At 33.2% G+C, this 18,465-nt stretch overlaps 3 protein-coding genes across 4 annotated transcripts; 1 reads left to right on the top strand and 2 right to left on the bottom strand.

The window, feature by feature from the left end:
* Positions 1–119: 119 nt before the first annotated feature.
* On the bottom strand, positions 120–6,386 carry LOC100811320 (terminal nucleotidyltransferase 4A). Of its 2 annotated transcripts, XR_005887980.1 has the most exons (14): positions 5,925–6,386; positions 5,402–5,514; positions 5,258–5,314; positions 5,070–5,165; positions 4,892–4,962; positions 3,969–4,011; positions 3,076–3,156; positions 2,934–2,993; positions 2,655–2,705; positions 2,306–2,403; positions 2,155–2,203; positions 1,926–1,970; positions 355–952; positions 120–217 (listed from the first exon to the last, which is right to left on the bottom strand). XR_005887980.1 is itself a non-coding variant. In XM_014765904.3 (13 exons), exons 1-13 carry the CDS (start codon positions 6,277–6,279, stop codon positions 497–499), a joined length of 1,575 nt encoding a protein of 524 aa, XP_014621390.2. In that variant the 5' UTR covers positions 6,280–6,386; the 3' UTR covers positions 120–496. The 2 variants fall into 2 exon arrangements, 1 of the variants encoding a protein (XP_014621390.2); XM_014765904.3 differs by having other exon boundaries at positions 120–952.
* Positions 6,387–7,746: 1,360 nt separating this feature from the next.
* LOC102664186 (putative RING-H2 finger protein ATL19) lies at positions 7,747–8,307 on the top strand. Its single transcript, XM_006595376.1, has one exon. The coding sequence runs from the start codon at positions 7,747–7,749 to the stop codon at positions 8,305–8,307; it is 561 nt and encodes a 186-aa protein (XP_006595439.1).
* A 2,787-nt stretch (positions 8,308–11,094) lies between these two features.
* Positions 11,095–13,872, bottom strand: LOC102664055 (uncharacterized). Its single transcript, XM_006595375.1, has one exon. The coding sequence runs from the start codon at positions 13,870–13,872 to the stop codon at positions 11,095–11,097; it is 2,778 nt and encodes a 925-aa protein (XP_006595438.1).
* Positions 13,873–18,465: the final 4,593 nt, after the last annotated feature.

Genomic DNA, 18,465 nt, shown 5'->3' with positions numbered 1-18,465 from the left:
ATGTTTATTTTGAACGTACACGAAACAAGCACTAAGACAAATCTTACACATGGAATAGAGAAAACAGGAAAGCATCAAAATCAACTAAATTATTGCATTCATGATGGGGGAAAATAATATGGCATAAGCATACCCTCGTTTACTCATTTTCTTTCGTAATCTCATCAATTCCTCTTTACATTGGTTTTTGGTCACCAGAGTTGGCATCTTCACTTCTCTAACAAAATCGGACAGACGACAACATAAAAATTTAATAACGGATTAATAGTGTTTTAAGAGACTAAAGTCACCATTAACCCTTTAAAAAAATATTGTATATGATTCCTAATCTAAGAAACACTAAAGGCACGTTACCTTGGGTCGTGTGACAACATTGGACTCAAATTTTGCTTTTACGCTTATGCTGCCCTGTTCCTTCAGTTTCAAACCACTGATCAAATTGCAATCCCAAAGCATTCCATTTTGTAGAAAACCTTTCAGCAACTTGGCCCATGGCCTAATAACCGCTGTCACCTTGGTGTGTTTTTTTCTTTCTTCTCTTCTTTTTACTGTTTTCTTTTCTAGAGTCATTCTCTTCGTTCCTGACCATCTGTAAATCCCCATTTTCCTTTAGCTTCTTACTGGACTTCTTTGACGAAGATTTTCTCTTCTTTGTTGAAGAACGCGTGCTAGGCTCTGCACTGGTGTTGACTCCGCGCGGTAGTGGTTCTTCTTCATAATCTAACTGCCAATTGCATAACATATCCTCATCTCCATATTGTTGTTGTAACGGCTCACCAGCACCAGGAAGCAACTTATCAAAAGTCACATCCCCGTTCAACCCGCCTTTACGCTCCAGCAAGACAGGATCTGGTCTAATTATAGTGCCGAGAATGCTCCTGTTAGGTCCCAGGCTCGTGATGATCTTGGCATCTGTCAAATTTTTTAAAGCCATTGAAAAAGCTGACCTAACCTGGGGAAAACAGTAAGAAATTACTTTTAGTCAGTGACAGGTGAACACCTATTGATAGACTTAATTGTACTTTTGATCCTTTATTTATAATCTATTTGCGATTTTTGTCTCTCCCATAATCTTTTACTTTAATTACCCCCAAATTTGTTGGTTAAATATTTTAAAATTTTTTCTTAACTTAATTTTTCAGAAAATAATTGCTTTATTTCAGAAGTTCTCTAAGGAAAAGACAAAATGGCTGTTATATATAAGCTGAACCAAATACAAGTCCTAATTACTATCATCTAATGCAACCAGAAAAAAAAAAACAAACTAATGTGGCACACAATATTCACGTGATATCATATGTCGGTAAGTTAGTCATGTAAAAACACTTGGTCACTGTGCCGTGAAAGATTAAAAAAGATCAAGAAATTTAACAAAAAGAATTCAATGAATCATACATTTTGATCTTATACCACAATGGGTCATTTTAGAGGACCACCTAAATAACATGTTATGCAACACCTGAAAATCGCGCATGTCAGCTATTTTCATTAGTAGTTGGATGATATAGCGACAAAAGGACTTGATTTTCTTAAATAGAAAATTTTGGCAGACTTGACTGGAGTAAAAACTATTAGGGGACCAACATTACAAAGACCATAGTAGAGGGTTCAAAAGAACAATTAAGTGTCATGAATAAAGAAAAAAGCATACATGTTTTCTGGTGTCATTGTCCTTTATGGAATTTGAAAAAAATTAAAACAATGCTCAATGCATAGGCTACACAAATACATTTTAAAGACAATATGGGGTTATTTGCAATTTTAAAGACAGAACGTTTTCTGGTGTCTTACATATTTGTCGTTCGTGGAATTTGAAAAACGTTTTTAAAACAATGCTCTTGCATTGGTTTCTCAACACTTTTAAGACAGAACATTTTTCTAAAACTATTATCATAAATATCATTTACTAGAAAAAATAAACAAACCTGGAAATAATTAAAGGAGTTCTTCCCAATGTCATTCTCTGGTGCCTGATTCAACCAGAAAAATAATAAAACTTTAGTCAATCAACTACATCTACGATAATAATTTGTCTAATATGTACAAAATAATTAGTGTACAAAATAAATTACAGTCCACTTTCTTGCTTTATTTATTTTGACAGAAAGAAAATATTCATTTTATAAAAACAAAAGGCAGTTCTTCCAACAAGACCTGTGGATCCTCAATGGCAATAAGACTTGGTCGTCCTCTGTTTAAAAACCTGAGAGATGACGATGGGAAAAGTTTAATAACCTATAGGGGATAAACTATACAGCATAATTAAAAAAGCATTATTTCACAAATATATCCAATTCTTTATTACCCTTTACTACTCTTCACGAAAAAGGTGCCTGTCCCATTACACGACACACCAACATCTGAGGTGTTCAATTTGCGTCCATAGAAATCAAAAAAATGAACCTAATACTCAAAAAGGAAATAAAAAGGAACACTATCAGAATGGTGAATAGATATATTTCTTACTTTACATACCAGAAAGGAATCATTTATCCAAACAAAGGTAAGCAGCATACAATTATTGCACGTTTCTGTTTTTTAAAATATTAGAAATTGGACAAATAACTTGCCAATCATGGAAGAGAGCCCATATAACAGCCTTGAACCAATAGAAACAGATGCAAAACTGTATTTCAGATTCACAAGATACGCACCAAAAGAACTCCCAGGTTGTGCTCAGCAGAAGCTTGGCTCAGGCGAAGATTCTGAAATATATAACGATCACAAACTTAGACCATGTTATTGGCAAAAAGTTCTTTGAGTTTTAACTTTTAAGCAGTGCCAAAACATTATAATGCATTAAAATGAAAAAGGTGAATTTATTGGTTTATTTCTCTTGATGAAGAGGTGGACCATATGCTTAATAGGAAAGCCTTATGGTGAAGACCAGTGAAATACACTAAACTTAGAAAACAGATTCAAGAACCACTAACCCGCAACATTGCCATCAGCATGGTAAGGAGGGCATAAGAACCAATCCCACCAGAATATACCTGCATATGTTACAAGAATCTCAATTAGGCAGACTGGAATCAGAACATTACTAGAAAGATACATATTTAAGAAAACTCATACCTCATTTAGTTCTCTTTGCTGCAAAAATACTTTCAAAATCAAACACAAGGGCCTTAGTGGTGGCCACTTAACCACTGCTTCCTACAAATTCAACAGTACAACCATGAACAAGAATGCACATAATGTTCCATTCCATCTAAAACAGGACACTTAGTAGAGTATTTCTGTTTTGTATTTTGAAATGTGTCTTTTGGGGTCTCCTTTTGCAAAGCTTCTTATTGGAATTTTACTTTCCAAGGTACTATGGTCATTTTAAAAGTGAATAGATATATTAAGAACAACAGATCACATACTATACTTCAATACCAAAAAAATACAATATTGAATCCAAAGGATTCAAAACTAGAATGCTCTAATCAAGCAAAGCAACTACAATATATAACATCAGTGTTATTAAAATGAAAGCAGAAGAATTGCAAGCCAAGTAACACATACAAGTTATTAATTTGATCCTGCACCACTAGATATTATTTAACTTTTAGGCATAGCATTCATCAATTTCCATGAAATACCTCCATAAACAGGAGAATGATCTAGTAGTGGTTTTATTATTTGCTTCTTAGATGTTATATTTTATTATTTATCAAAGACTACCTCATTATCAGTTTGGTTAATATAATAAAGTTCATAATATAGCTTAAACCACATATCCATATAAGAATTTAAAAAAATCATTTCCATCCATGTCATACCGATAGGGAAATTTTACAAGAGCCTAATTATATTCAAATTTCCACTAATGTTCAACATTTGTAATGATTCCATTTGTGTACTGGTCAAATTATGTATGGTGCACTTTACATCAGTTATAAATTTAAATACAACACCAAATCTCAAATCAAAATTAGAAAATGCATTGTGAAACCAAGTGGTGGGAAATAATAAAAGCATACCTGGATATACTCAGCTGCTTTGGGTCCATTGTCTATATCAAAACTGAAACAAAGCATATTACTTGGTGGATTAGTTTTATTCACAAAACCTTAATACTGAAATAGGTTTTAGTTCCTCTGCACACAACATTAAGCAACATGACTCTTAGAATGAGAGTTTGGGCATAACTCAATTCCAAAAGCTAGCTCATGGGGAGAGGGCTGCCTTATCTCTAACCAATGTGGGACTTGAGTTTTTTCTCAACACACCCCTTCACACCCAACACTATTGGGCTTGGTGCATGGATAACATGGTGGGTGACCTGTTTAATGGATCTAGGATAGGCATAGCATTCGCCAATCGTATCAGAATGATATGTTAACATGGTTGTGTGCTATACCTGTGTCCTATACGCATTTAGCTACATCTTATTAAGAAAAATGGAAAAGGATGCATGAAGAAAAACCTAAAAGGGTCTCCTCATGGAAATGCAAATAATACAGTGAATTAAGCAGAACCTTGATACATGAGACAGATTAGCACGAAATGACTTCATGTGGTGAGCAGATATTATATCAAAGAAAATTTTCAATGATAGATATATGGCATACAAAATAAAAAAAATACTCCCAATACACAGACAATGGTAACCATCGTATGTTTTGATTCTTTTCCAGTAGTTCTAATAGATATTTGATTCAATCAAGTATTCAACAATGGAAAATCATAAAAATTTGAAAAACACAAAGATGTGCAAGTCAAACAACTCATCCAACCTCATATACAATAAAGTAGAACTAGTAAACTAAACACACATGCAAACACAAGAAAATTATTAAATCAAGTGTAAGCACATAAAAACCAAGAAAGAGAAAACAGGGAAATCTATTAGCCCAAAAAAACAAAATTTAGGATCCAAATTTCAAGGGGAAAAAGTGGAAACCTTATATCAAATGCAATACCACTCCTCTTTTCAACAAATTTAATAATTGGCACACGAGCCTTTCCAATGACCTGCAGAAGATTCACAAGCAAAACACCAGACACTCAAAATTTTGGCAACACTGATTATTTTCTCGTGGAAACAAAAATACACAGATATTTAAGTACCCTGAGCAGACCTGAATCTTTTTTGCCATGCCCCTTTGTGACAATGCTTTAGAAATTGCATTCAAGCCAATTTGCGGATTTTGCAAGCCTGATTTCAAAATGACAACCTGCATTCAAAGGATTTGCCCAAAATGCATCAACCAGCCAGATGCACTAGTTCACAGGAAAAAATTACAATCAGCACATCAACTGTACTTACATCAACATCACTTGTCGGAAGATACAGCCCTGTCCTGAAAGACCCGAACACCTCCACCTAAGAGCAACAAAAAACCAAACCCTCATTGGAACATAAAACTCTACAAGAAAAGGGTGTAATGCAATAACTAAACAACATCTATACCTGGCAGTGAGGCCATATATGTTTTACAACTCCAAACACAGACTCTATAGCCAAGTCTCGTGCAGCTTTCTCTTCTGCAGTTGGCGACAAAAACGCACAAAAGTCCACTATCTCTGCACAACAAACATCACTATTCACTAAACAAATTACAAAAACCATCTATATCACAATAAAACCTCGCTCTATTTTGCCCTAACTGATTTCTTCAAAATGGACAAAACTTAAATACAGTTCCTTATCTGCTGTTTGTATTGTTCTCCAACTAAAATTGAAACTCTAATTCTAATTGGAGAATGGTACCAAATCACCTAGGAAACTGTATCTAATTTGTGTTCCGTATGTGCTATGTGTGTTATTCTCCAACAAAAGTAGCGAAAATTTAGCTTGATAATCTGCGTAATAAGGATGCGCATTAAAGCATTACATAGATTATCGAGATAAAACTCTAATTTTAATTGGAGAACAGAACCTAAGAAACTATAACTATGTTTTCTCCAAAAAACACTGCAATCAGTTTGGATACCCTTATGCAGTTGAAGCATGGGACTCTTGAATTTGCAATTCCCGTGGAACCAGCCACTCTCGAGCTTTGGCTCGGGCGCGGGAGCTGGCGTCATCGGTTCGGGGGCAGCGGCGAGCAACTCAGGGAAGGGGTCGCGGGCGGAGGCGTCGGCGGCGACATCAAGGGAGAAGAAATCGACGGCGGCGGAGGCGGGCGAGGCGCGTTGGGGCGTTTCGAGGGAAATCTCGTTGCGGAAAACGGCGATGGGTTCGAGGTGGTCGGAAAGTGGAGAATCGTCGACGGCTGAGAGAGCGAGGGGACCGATAGTGTCGTAGATGATGGTTTCGGGGATCTTAAGCTCCTGCTCTTCCTCCATTGAAACACGAGAAGGTGGAACAGTGAAGAAGAATGGTAGTACGATGATAGAATTGAGGATTCCAATTAGGGTTTTGTTTAGGGTTTACATGTGACGCAATTTGCCGATTCTATACTTTAATATACTTTGGCGGGGGTTTAGTTTAATAGATTATTTAATGTTTTATGGATTATTGAAAAATAGAATTTATAAAATTAATTTTTATTTAAGTTTTAAAATTAGTTTTATATGTTGGCAATTTAAAATTATAAAAACTAATATTTTAGCATGCAGAATACAGAAGATATCATTTTACATATTAAAAAATTATTAATATTCAATTTAAAAATAAATATGTCAAATAATAGATTATAAAAGATAAGATATTAAAAAAATATCAAATAACTCCATTTAAAAAATAATCCATTAAAATATTCTTATTTAAAATAGTTATTCTAAAAAAATGTATATATAATATTGTGAGACGAGAAATATAAATACAAAGAAGATTTACACGAGTGAATCATACGGGGTCTCACTGTATTTTATTTATTTATGGTGTTTTCACATCAAGTATCCATGATGATCATTAGACCCACATGATGTAAATACTTTCATTGTGATCCCATCCACAAAGATTGACTACCGTCATCTTACTTGCTCACCAAGTCAAACAATTGGTTCTGATGTTGATGTTGATTTTTGTGAAATTATGGAGATGAACGTCGGGGAGATTTGAATAATTAGCCATCACATAAGTGAACTTAACATCACACTTTAACCTAAAATCTTTAACACTTAAGTTTACAAAATTTTTCTTTACTTATACTATACTTTTCATACTTGTACTCCAAATATATATATATATATAGAGGAAAGTATTTTAGTTCCTAACAAGAGACTAAAAATCTATTTCTTTATAAAGTATAAAATAGTATAATTTAAATAAAAATATTTTAAACTTAAAAAATGCCATTTAAAAACCTAGATAACAATGTAATAATAGATTATTTTACTTATATTTACACAAATAATTTTAAATTTTAAATAAACCATACGAAACGAATACACGGTATTATTTTAGTATTTTAGACATGCTAAATATATTTATAATATTCTCAGAAATATACTTTTTAGAACTTTAAAAAAGATTAAAAGATTCCGTACCGGTAAAGATTACAATACCTGAATCAAAAAAAAATAAAATTACAATACCTGTCTTGCCAAACCAAACCTACGAGCCTTTAGTTGTTTCTAGTTATCTTGTTTTGTTTCTTAATTTCTTCCTGATGCCAGCCTTTTTTCCCTCACTAAACGGTTAACGGATATTTATGCATTCTGTCATCGGGGACTATTAAGGTCAGACCTCACATTCTAGATCCCTAACAATTTCTTGGCACCTATAAAAACATTACACCAATTGTCATTGTCATTTTCACACACTAAGTTTTCATCAATTCACCGTTAAAACATACACAAAAACACATCATGGCCGAGTTCACAGAATTGTTTCCATTGGGCGAACAATTTGATGGTTTGATGCACGTGTATGTGTATGTCATCACATTTGATCTTCCAACTCTATTCATTGTTCTATTCATACTCACAGTGTTGTTCTTCATCTTGTATCGAATTCTCAACGGTTTGTTCTTCTGGTTATTGGAAATGAGGCCAATTGAACATGATATTGAAGAGGGTAATACTAATACTCATTTAGCCAATTATGGGGAAACTGAGCCATCTCACCATTTTACAATATTTCATGCCCTTGTGCATCCTTGGGCATTGGTGACTGCATTTGAAGGAGCTTTTAATGAGAAAAGAGGACAAAGACTTAGAGCTTCCAAGAAATTGCCCCCTTTGGTGAATTATGGAAAGCATGGTGTCACAAGAAGTTGTGGTGAGGAATGTGCCATTTGCATGGAAGAATTCAAAGTTAGTCAATTGTGTCAAGTTTTTCCCGAGTGCAAGCACATTTTTCATTCTGATTGCATAGACCACTGGTTGCAGAAGAAACTAACTTGCCCAATATGTCGTAGTTGTATATAGATAATTTTTAATTGTGAAAAGTGTACATAGAATTGTATATCGCTATAAATTAATTTGAACAAATTTAGTTGTAGATTAAATTGTGCCATGATGTTGAAGAGGGTATTACTCATTTAGCAAATTCAGAGACAACAGTTTCAAATTTACAAATTAAAGAAATATGATGAAAATGTTGTACAACTCTTATGCGACTACTATTTTATTTTTTTAATTTTAACTATGACCATCGAATTTAATGGTTCTACTTCTATAAGACTGATATATAAACTCGTAAGCTCCTTTGAAAAATGGTCCTAGCTTCCACAGTAAAATCGGCATGAATTATTGGTTTCCTTGTAAAAAAAGAAAAAAAAGGATTGATGTCTTTCATAAAACGGGACCAGAAAGGGTAGTTAAAGAAAACGCAATTTTGAAATAATCATCGCCAAATTCTTGTCAATGTGTACAACTTTCACCAAATTCATTTCCTGCAAATCAGCATTTTCTTTTCCATAATTATATTCTGCCACTGAGATTTAAATTTAAGCAATTTAACTGGAAAAAAATGTTCTCCATATTTTACTCACCATGTTAAGCTTTGTCAAATTTGCCACTTTTATTTATTTATTTATTTATTTTTTATTTTGCGACTATATTTCCATCACAAAGATTCTGGTTCTGGCTTTCCTGCCCCTCTTGTGTACCAACAAAATACAAAATGAAGAAAGAAAAAGAGAGGAATCTGTTTCCACTTCCAACGGTTAAATGATTTTTAGGAAACATTATTACCTAATCCTAGATTACCACATATACATAGTCCCCACATTTTTTCCAGGACATTTAATTGAGACTTTTAATTTATGAAAAAAAGTTATTAAAGCTTAATTACGATCACATAAAGATTAATTGAGAACATGCATAAGATTCTTGCATCATGTAATACTTTCTTGTTTTTAGAATATGAGGTTTCCTGTGAGCTTTTGCGAATTGGGCTTCATCACTTACAACTACTACAGTAAATATTATGTCAAAGATTCCATTTGCAAAGTTGTCAATTCAAGGGTATGACAAAAGTCTATTATTGAAAACCCTGCCATCTTTACCGGATTATATTTTTTTTCTAAAGATAAAGACTATGCAAACCAAGGCATCTATATTTGGTATTTGCAACAAATGTAATTATGTCATGTTCAAATTATTCATTCTCTTTCCTCAACAAAATCCAAGAGACTTGACATTAATGTAACCCGTAAGCTACAATTCCCTAACGAAAAAAACCAAAAAAAAAAAAAGTTAGCCAAGGTAACCAAAATTTGTTTCTCAAATAATTAAACATGGCTGCTGCTGCTTCTCAATCATTTCCCCCGGACCCTCTTACATTTTCATATTTTATTGCCAATGCTTCTAATGTGATTCTAATATTGTTCGTATGTCTTTGTATAGCTACCATATTTTCAACAATAGTTCTTCTTCTTCTATTAAAAATCTTTGAAACTATATCTGATATTCTTCTTGAAAGACTTGGGGATGATGTTGAAGAGGGAAGAATAAGTGATAATAGGGAAAGATTACAAACATATATACAAGCTTCTGAGATGAGATCAATTCATAAAGGGCCATCAATCAAACTGCCACAACTCGTAATTTATGGACAAGATCAAGATTATGAGTTGAGATCATTTTGAAGTAGTGATTGTGTCATATGTTTGGAGAGCTTCATCACCGGGGAATCTTGCCAAATTCTTCCAGCTTGTAATCACTTATTTCATTCTTACTGCATAGAGCATTGGTTGAAGGACAATTCCACTTGCCCGGTTTGTCGAAATTGTTTATTAAAAACATGATGAGTTACAAAGTGGATGATGTAAGTTTTGAAGAAAATGTGACCATACAAAACAAAGTAACAGAATAAGAGGAAAATTCTGTTAATAGACTAATAGCCTAATACTAGTGAAGTGTTGTTAGCAAAAACTAACAGCTCTTGCAAACTGTTTTCAACAATTATTTAGATATACTCTAATGATAGCTAAACATAAGAGCATTTTGTCTTTAAGTTTGAGGAATCTTTATACGAATTTTTCTTTCCTACCCTTGGCTGTAAAGCGTCGTATTTCATATTGTGTGTTTCATTAACTTGTGAGAAGCTTGGCTTTTTGATATGTTCAAAAGATTTTAACTTTTGTTACGTAGTGGGCTTCAAAAAGTTATTTTTGGTTCTTTGGTAGAAAAATAATTTCAAGAGAATACCAGATATGTTATGCAGTGTACCAATTAAATTTTTATCGTTGTACTCTATAAATAAAGCCTCAAAGTGTAACGGAATATTCAAATTTTAACAACATTCTAAACTTAAAAAAAAATGATAGCATCCTTAATTCCAAATTATAAAAATAAGATCCCTGTCTTTATTTCAGTAACATCCTTAAGATAAGAAATATAATTAAAAAATTCATATTTTTATCAATTTACTTTTTTTTAATGAAAATCACTCAAATACTTCGATAAAGTTTTAGGAACCAAACTTTCCGTAATTTGAAAAACATTATCTAGAGAATCTATATGATCCAAGTCTCTCACCTACCAAAGTACTGATACTGAGCCTGTATTTTGAATTAAAATTTTCTTAGCAGACAATGCTTCGCTTAATCAGCCACATGAACAGTTCTTTACTGCAACAAAATTTATTTTGCTTACACTACATATATTGCAACAACACAACTTTATAGCTAGAATGCATGAGATTAGAAATGGCCTAATTTTGATTCACCATGATTATACCATTTGAACTTAGGTATCAAAAAGTGAATTTTACAAGTTGGCGGTCTCTACTTCAGCTTCTGATTCAGCAACCACAGGAACCTTTTCATATACCTTAGACCCTTTGAATCTTTGAGGAAGAATACAATGAGCGCCAAAACGTTGCTGCAAGTAGATAATGATAGCAAGCAGGACACCTCCCAATGGAATCACAATATCCCAAGCAGTGGAGTAAAAATCTGCACTTGGATCTGCATAGAAGTATGATCCACTATCTACGCGAGCATAATTATGAGTCCTGTAAAGATCATAAGCATGTGGCAACAGTCTCACAAAAGTGGTTCCAAAGTAAAAAGAACATGAAAGAACGTTGCCCCTCATGTTCGAGAACAGGTTTAGAATGATTTGTGGCAAGAGAAAACCATCCAATACCAAACCGCCATAAGATTTTATGTTCTCCCAAGATGAATGGTGTTGGTTCAATGGAGTAATGACAGGAACCGCATCTCCATCTTTCTTCAACTTCAACAGCAATGCAATCAATAAACCAGCAGCGTACAAGGCTAAAGTGACACAAGTAGCCTTTCTCTCAGCAATCCAAAGGCCTTTATTGCTTTCATCACTCTTTCTTGATGACCAAGTTAGCTGAAGGAGTCGGAATTGCAACAAGAAAGCCACCATGGTGATTAGCCTCACAGCTATTTCATTCACTTCAAGCCACACAACATTTCCAAACACAAAGTTTTTGTTGTTAGGATTTTGAGCAATAAGTGCCTCAAAGTTCAGAACAAGGGGTATCATGTATCCCAAAGTAAGCATTGCCATCATAACAAGTGAGAGCAAGGGGAGCACATTGGGGTGTCTCTTCACATGGTAAAGCTGCAATCCCACAAAAACAGATGCTAGAGTGGTAGATATCAGAACCATGATGGTCTCCATATCCATTCTCCAAACTAATTTTTCTGCTGCTTCAGTGTAAAATGCAGCTGAAGATAACTCCAAAGGTTTGAAGTATAGAGAATCTGACTTTTTGCGTGTGCTTTCGATGCTTCCCTTGATGTAGATTCCACTTCTTTCATCTAATGGTGGTAGCTGAAACTTCACCACAATCTCACAATCCACAGAATGAGCTGTTGGTGTGAGAGAGTTCAAGTGAAGATCGCGGCAGCCTATCATACACAAGCTTCCTTCTCCAGAATCATAAATTCCTTCAGCAGAAATCCTCACTGACCCAGAGGAATGATTAAGCAGGGAATTCTTATCATTTGAGGTTGAATTAGGCCACAGTGAGATTTTGTAGCTGATGTTAAACAAGCCACCACTGTGGAGTACTACCTCAGGAGATTCTACAATGGAGCTTGAGACATTCTGATCAAAGGTAGAGTCCACTGTAATGGAGCTTGAGATCTGATCTATGGTAGAGATCTCACCACCAACAGCCAAGGGAGATGAATAACCCCATGCTACTCTTTTGTTGGACTCTCTAACTGCCATGTCAAATCTCATGTCATAAGAATTGGCATCTGGATATCTTTTCTCCTTGTTCTTCACAGGCTTGGGTGCTGGGCATGACTTCTTAGCTCTGTCTAGTAGGCTATACTCATACTTTGTAGCTTGAATTCCCACACTACCATCATCTTCATTTCTAAATGTTATCTTCTTGAAGTAGCCTGAATCATTAGTACTCTTGTTGCTCCAAATTTGGCCAACTATGCTACTAGTGCTGTTGATTGACCAAGTTGAGGGGAATCTCAATCTTAGTCTTATTGAGCAATCACCCACATGCGTGCCAGCCAAGGATGATTCTATGATATGACAAGCCACTACACACAACATGTTTTTCTTCTCATCCCACCATCCCTCTCCTACCAACATAGTTTTAGGATTGAAACTCTGGCTAATCCAATAGTTACTAGTATTCAAAAACCTCACCAGAATCCGCAACCTATGCTTGTTGTTAGAAATGGAACACTCAATGCCTTTCAAAGACACTAGAAATGGCAGTGGACCAGAATTCTCACTAAAAGGAGTGCAGTTCTTTGAAGAATTGCACTCAGGAGAGAACTCTAATGGGAGCCTTCTAATAGCCCTTGAGAGGGGACGAGAACAAAAACTCAATGAACTCAATGACAAACCACCCTTCATAGCATCACTCCCAGAAGAGAACTCATTGGTAACTTCTGTGGAATTCAAGGTATATTTGTAATTTGCTTTTGGAAACATCACCACAGAAATGGGTTCGAAGTAGCTCTCATCCTTTGGAGAACTCAAGCTCTCCAAGCTTCCATTAACCAAGCTAGTGATATTGCTTGCACTGAAAACCTTATCAAGCTTAAACACAGCATCCAAATTAAGATGCTTACCTGTCTTAGAATAACCATTTCCTTTCCCTACCATGCAAGCCTTCCCTGAAGACTCAGACCAGAACCCTTCAAGCTTGAAGTACACATGGTTTCTACGGTAGCGGCGTTTCCGTTCATATCTTAAGCTGTCACCATGGCTTGAGTTCCAGTAGTAAGATATGCTGGATGTGAGTGAAACAGTGGCTTCAACATTGAACAAGTCAGAGAACTTGGTTGCACGTATGTACATTGGTTGGAGGTCAAAGTATTGGTTTAAGGAAGTTCCACCATCGATGATGCTATCACCACCTGTGAAGTAACCTCTTTGATGATCATCAAAAGGGGAAGAATTGTGAGTGTTTTCATTGGGAGTTGACTCTGGAACTATGGAGCCACAGTGGTCTTGGTAAGAGGGTTGTGAAGCAAAGGAAGGGTTGAGAGAAGATAGAGTGAGAAGAAAGAAGAGGATGGAGAGAAGAGAATCCATGATCATGATCAAAGGTAGAGAAACAAAGCAAGAATTCAATTCGGTGTTATATATAATATGGTATGGTATATCTCTATGCTTCTGCTATGTTCCACTGAATGTGAATGGCAAATGAGACTAGTATAGTATGCCAAAGTCATACAAGTTTTTTTTTCTGACAAAAATTCTAGGAAGTTTTGATGAATTTTCTAATTTTAGTCTTGGAAAATAACCTAAATGTTCATTATGGCTTATGGACCCATTTTACTAGTCTTGTGTATGACTTGGTGGATATAGTAACGTTCATGATCAATGGATATTAGATTATTCACTTTCATTCAAGAGGGTAGATTCCCACTTGGCTCTAAGTATTATTAAAAGAGAGTTGACAAGGAATAGTTTGTTTGTGAGTATATTTTGTTGCTTAAGCTCTTGTTATAAGATCAAGTTCAAAGTGATTTGTAGAAGAAACTCTTAAATAAATAAGTTTCTTAGAATCATTAGTTTTTTTTCTCGGTGCCGCACCATTCCATTACGTCTCTCTCACAATCACAAGTGCCTTTTTGCATGCTCAAGCACTGACATTTCTAAGGCCCTCTTAAACGATTATTAATTGATATTTACCCTTTGCAAACGGTCACTTATTTTTCTCTCCGCCATCGTACGTATTTATCTTTATGAGGAAAAAAATATATATCGATTTTTTTTACAGTGCCTTGCTGAATCGGAAATCATTAAATCCAGATTAAGTATGAAATTGATGGGTGAGGAATTTTTGAGTGGATATAAATCCAACACCTCATTTTTACACACAACAACTAAAAATTTACAATTGGTAAAATATATATATATAAAAAAATCATTATTTATTATATTTAATTTGATTTCTTCTGATAAAGATATGATATAATTAATTTTCTTTAATAAGGATTTGTTATGCATATTAAAAACAAATCAGTTTCCAAATAAGTTGATAAGGCTTGATTTGATAATTATGAGTGAATGGCATGGAGTGAACAAATGGATATAGAAACTTCAAACTTGGGAACGTTTTCTTCGATGTTTTTTGACTTATTGTTGAGTAAGAGAACAAAGGTGTGGCCGGCAATTTCTGTAGGTGCCATCCATAATAATGAAATCGACATATTGTAATGTTGAGTATTTTATATCGATGTATATATATAATATAAGGGCGTGCTCTTGTTCAACCCCCCACAAAGACTTGGAACAAGTCATGCTCCCATATTAATTGCGATAACTGTTTTTAGTCAAGGCCCAAGAAGACGTCAAAATTCGAATAGTTGTTTATTTGATTTAATCCAAAAACCAGGCTCAAATCCGGCAGCTTTAGCCTATAACGTCTTTTCTATTAATATAAAAATATTATAGTACAAATTTTAGATTTTTATGGTTAAATTGAATTTATTGTTATCGTTATAATTAAAAATATATTTTATATAATTTACTTTTTTCTTTTATAATATCTTTTTCATTCATTCAAATAAGAAGAAAGAACTTTTACAACTTTTTTCTCTCATATGTTTTTCCATTAAAACAATACATTGTTTTCATCTTATTTCTACTCTATATTTTTCCTTTTTATTTCTTTTTCCCATGTTTCTTTCTTCTATGTTTTATCCCTCATGCAAATAGTGTTAAGGGAAAAAATATATATATACTACAGAAGGAGTGAAAAAATTACACAATAGGTGTGTATTTAACCAAGCTTATATAAAATTTATATTTAACCAAGCTTATATAAAATTTATAAATAATCCACTCTTCATCCCCAAATACAATCTAACAAGTCGTCTTGAAGAAGAGGCCAAAGAACGCGTGAAAGCAATGAAGCTTTTGTGCAGCTTCTAAATTGGGATAGAAGTTGAGGGAGCCCTATAAAATGAAACTTTTTAGCATGCGAACCAGAAAAAATAAATATTAATAGTTGGATTTTATTATTATAAATAATTTAAATTAAAATATAAAAATCAGTATTTTAAAAGTTAAATAATTTTTAAGGTATTTCTAATTTTGACTGTTTATATATAATTTTGTGACTTAGATTTTCTTTTCTTATTTGATCAAGACTTCATAATATATAGAATAATTTATAAATACAATATATCAATCTCAATATTATATTATGTATTGTAAATTTATAAAATTAAATAAATACAAAACTACAATTAAAGTATACTAATACATAATAATTAAAAATATATAAATTTTAAAAAAATACAAAATACCAAATTAGGTTTAAATGATTTAAAATATAATTCATATATATCAAAATACACCAAATTTAAATGAAAAAATGTAATTAAAAAGAGAAGTCCAACTAAAAATAATCAAATATGGTTCTTCAACATAGATTAGTAATCCTCAAAATTAATAAGGACTCATTTGGAGTGGTTGCGAGTTTTAGTTTTTGAGTTTTAGATGTAATCTTTAAAATAAAACTTGTTTGGTAAAAATGGAGTTGAAATAATTTTTATATTATTTTCCAAACAACTTTACATTCATTTTTAAAACAAAAAAAAGTTGTGTATTTGAATTTTAGTGTCAAAAAATACACATTTCTTACATTTGATAATGATATTTTTTATTGTTGTCACCACCACACCATAGTCAGCATCACCATTGTTGTCATCACCATCACTATCATCGTCATTAACATCACTATGTCACTGCCACCACACTCACTAACAACGTTGTCACAACCAGTACCACCACTTGGTGTCACCACCAACACCATTGTCATTGTCACCATCGTCACCACTAACATCATTATCCACACCACCATTATCATTGTCATTGTTAGTGTCATCGCAACCATCACTAATATCTCTATCATCGCTACTAATGATGACATCATCATTGTTATCATTATCATTACCATCACACATAAACACTTTTAAACTAATTTTAATACGATATGAAACTTTCAAAATTAATTTATTTGAAACCGATCATATTTTAAAAACTGGTTTATAAATTTTTTGAAACTAAAATTAAAAATTAGTTGTTGATTTTAAAATTTTTGAAAACACTACATACCACCCCAAACGGACCCTAATTAATTTAAACCAATATGAAAGAAAAAAACACCAAATCTCAATATTAGATCATCATTCTCTAGTTCAGTAAAATTTTATATATATATATCATTGTCCACTAGTATGAGTTGTGAAACAACAACACGACGTTAAAAGAAAATGGGCCTAAATGTAGCCCAAGGCTCCATTCCATTTTAGAAAGTTTAATCCGAAATACTTCAGGGTGTTGCTAGGTGCACCCAGTATTATTACTGGTGTACCCAGCACTTAAGAAAAAATGATGAAAATATCCTTGATCCGTAAGCCATTTAAGTTGATCCGTAAAAATCTTACGGATCAACTTAATCCGTAGAAACCTTACGGATCAACTTGATTCGTACAATTTATGGATCATCCTCACATACACCCATCACAAATACAAAAAAAGCGTAGGGACAGTTTTAATATTTTAATTAAATACTGGGTGCACCTAACAACACTCAATACTTCATTACATTTAGCATTTTGGATTGGAAGCAATAGTGGAAATACAGGAACTAACATCCCATGAAGCAGCGACGAGTCTTGTGAGCCTACAGTATTGACCGGTAGAACTGGGATAGGATTAAAAATTAAAAATTATTGTAGCAAAAAGTGTGTATTGTTGATTTGCTGTCACATTAATTTCTGAAACTAAAAATAAATAAATAAGTACTTGAAAATGAAATCTGTTAGTTAATCACTTTAATCAAAGTTTCAAGAAAAAATATAACTTAAATGATAATATTGACATATATTTAGAAATCAAAATGATAGTAAATAATTAGCTTAAACTGACAATTTTGGACACCTTAAAAAAACCAAATTCCTTTTACTCAATCAAAGTTACAGAAACGTGTTAAATAACAAAAATAATTTTTAAAATTATCGTTAGAAAAATGTAAAACAAGAATATTATTTTTCAAATATAAGTTGAACTAATATCATTCTTTCTTTGTCTCATCTCACTTGCAGTAGGGTAAATGGAGCTAAGGTATTAGTCTCAAATTTCTCGAGCCTACGCTTTGAAAGATATTCCATAGCAATAGTAATCTCAAGATTGCAATGAATGGTGGAGACAAAAAGTTCCATACCATTGACTCTAACTTTAGAGAAATGGTTAATGACACCCATGTGCTTATAGATACCCAAAGAGAAAAAGAAGTAGAAGAAAAATATCCAGACTAAAAAAAAAAGTGAAATGTAGATGTGATACGTATTTTTAATTTAATAATTATAAAAAATAAAATGTGAATGTGTGGAGCAAGAGATTCATATCCCATTTTGATTTTTTAAAAATCTTCAATTAAAACGTTAAAAGAATTTAAATGTACTTTTTTAAATAAAAAAAGTTTTTCATGGAAAGTTAAACCAAACGGATTCCTAGATCAAATCAAATTTTAAATCCAAATTTTGATAAGTGATCAAAACCAAAAGAAAATTTATGAAATCTAAACGAATCTGATACTAAATTTTCAAAACCGGTACAACTCATGAATTGTAGGCTTATATGCTATGGGAACCGATTTTGCATAAACCA

The sequence above is a fragment of the Glycine max genome, chromosome 13 (assembly GCF_000004515.6).
Source record: "Glycine max cultivar Williams 82 chromosome 13, Glycine_max_v4.0, whole genome shotgun sequence".
In the NCBI taxonomy this organism is placed as follows: Eukaryota; Viridiplantae; Streptophyta; class Magnoliopsida; order Fabales; family Fabaceae; genus Glycine; species Glycine max.
This window is presented reverse-complemented; position numbering and strand designations above follow the sequence as displayed.

Excerpts from the sequence above, each read along its gene's own strand:
- LOC102664186 (XM_006595376.1), top strand. The coding sequence starts at position 7,747 with ATGGCCGAGTTCACAGAATTGTTTCCATTGGGCGAACAATTTGATGGT.
- LOC100811320 (XM_014765904.3), bottom strand. The coding sequence starts at position 6,279 with ATGGAGGAAGAGCAGGAGCTTAAGATCCCCGAAACCATCATCTACGAC. Across the intron at positions 3,157-3,968 it reads AAGCAGCTGAGTATATCCAG|GAAGCAGTGGTTAAGTGGCC; the intron begins GTATGCTTTTAT and ends TTGAATTTGTAG. Across the intron at positions 2,204-2,305 it reads TTCGTGAAGAGTAGTAAAGG|GTTTTTAAACAGAGGACGAC; the intron begins GTAATAAAGAAT and ends GTCATCTCTCAG.
- LOC102664055 (XM_006595375.1), bottom strand. The coding sequence starts at position 13,872 with ATGGATTCTCTTCTCTCCATCCTCTTCTTTCTTCTCACTCTATCTTCT.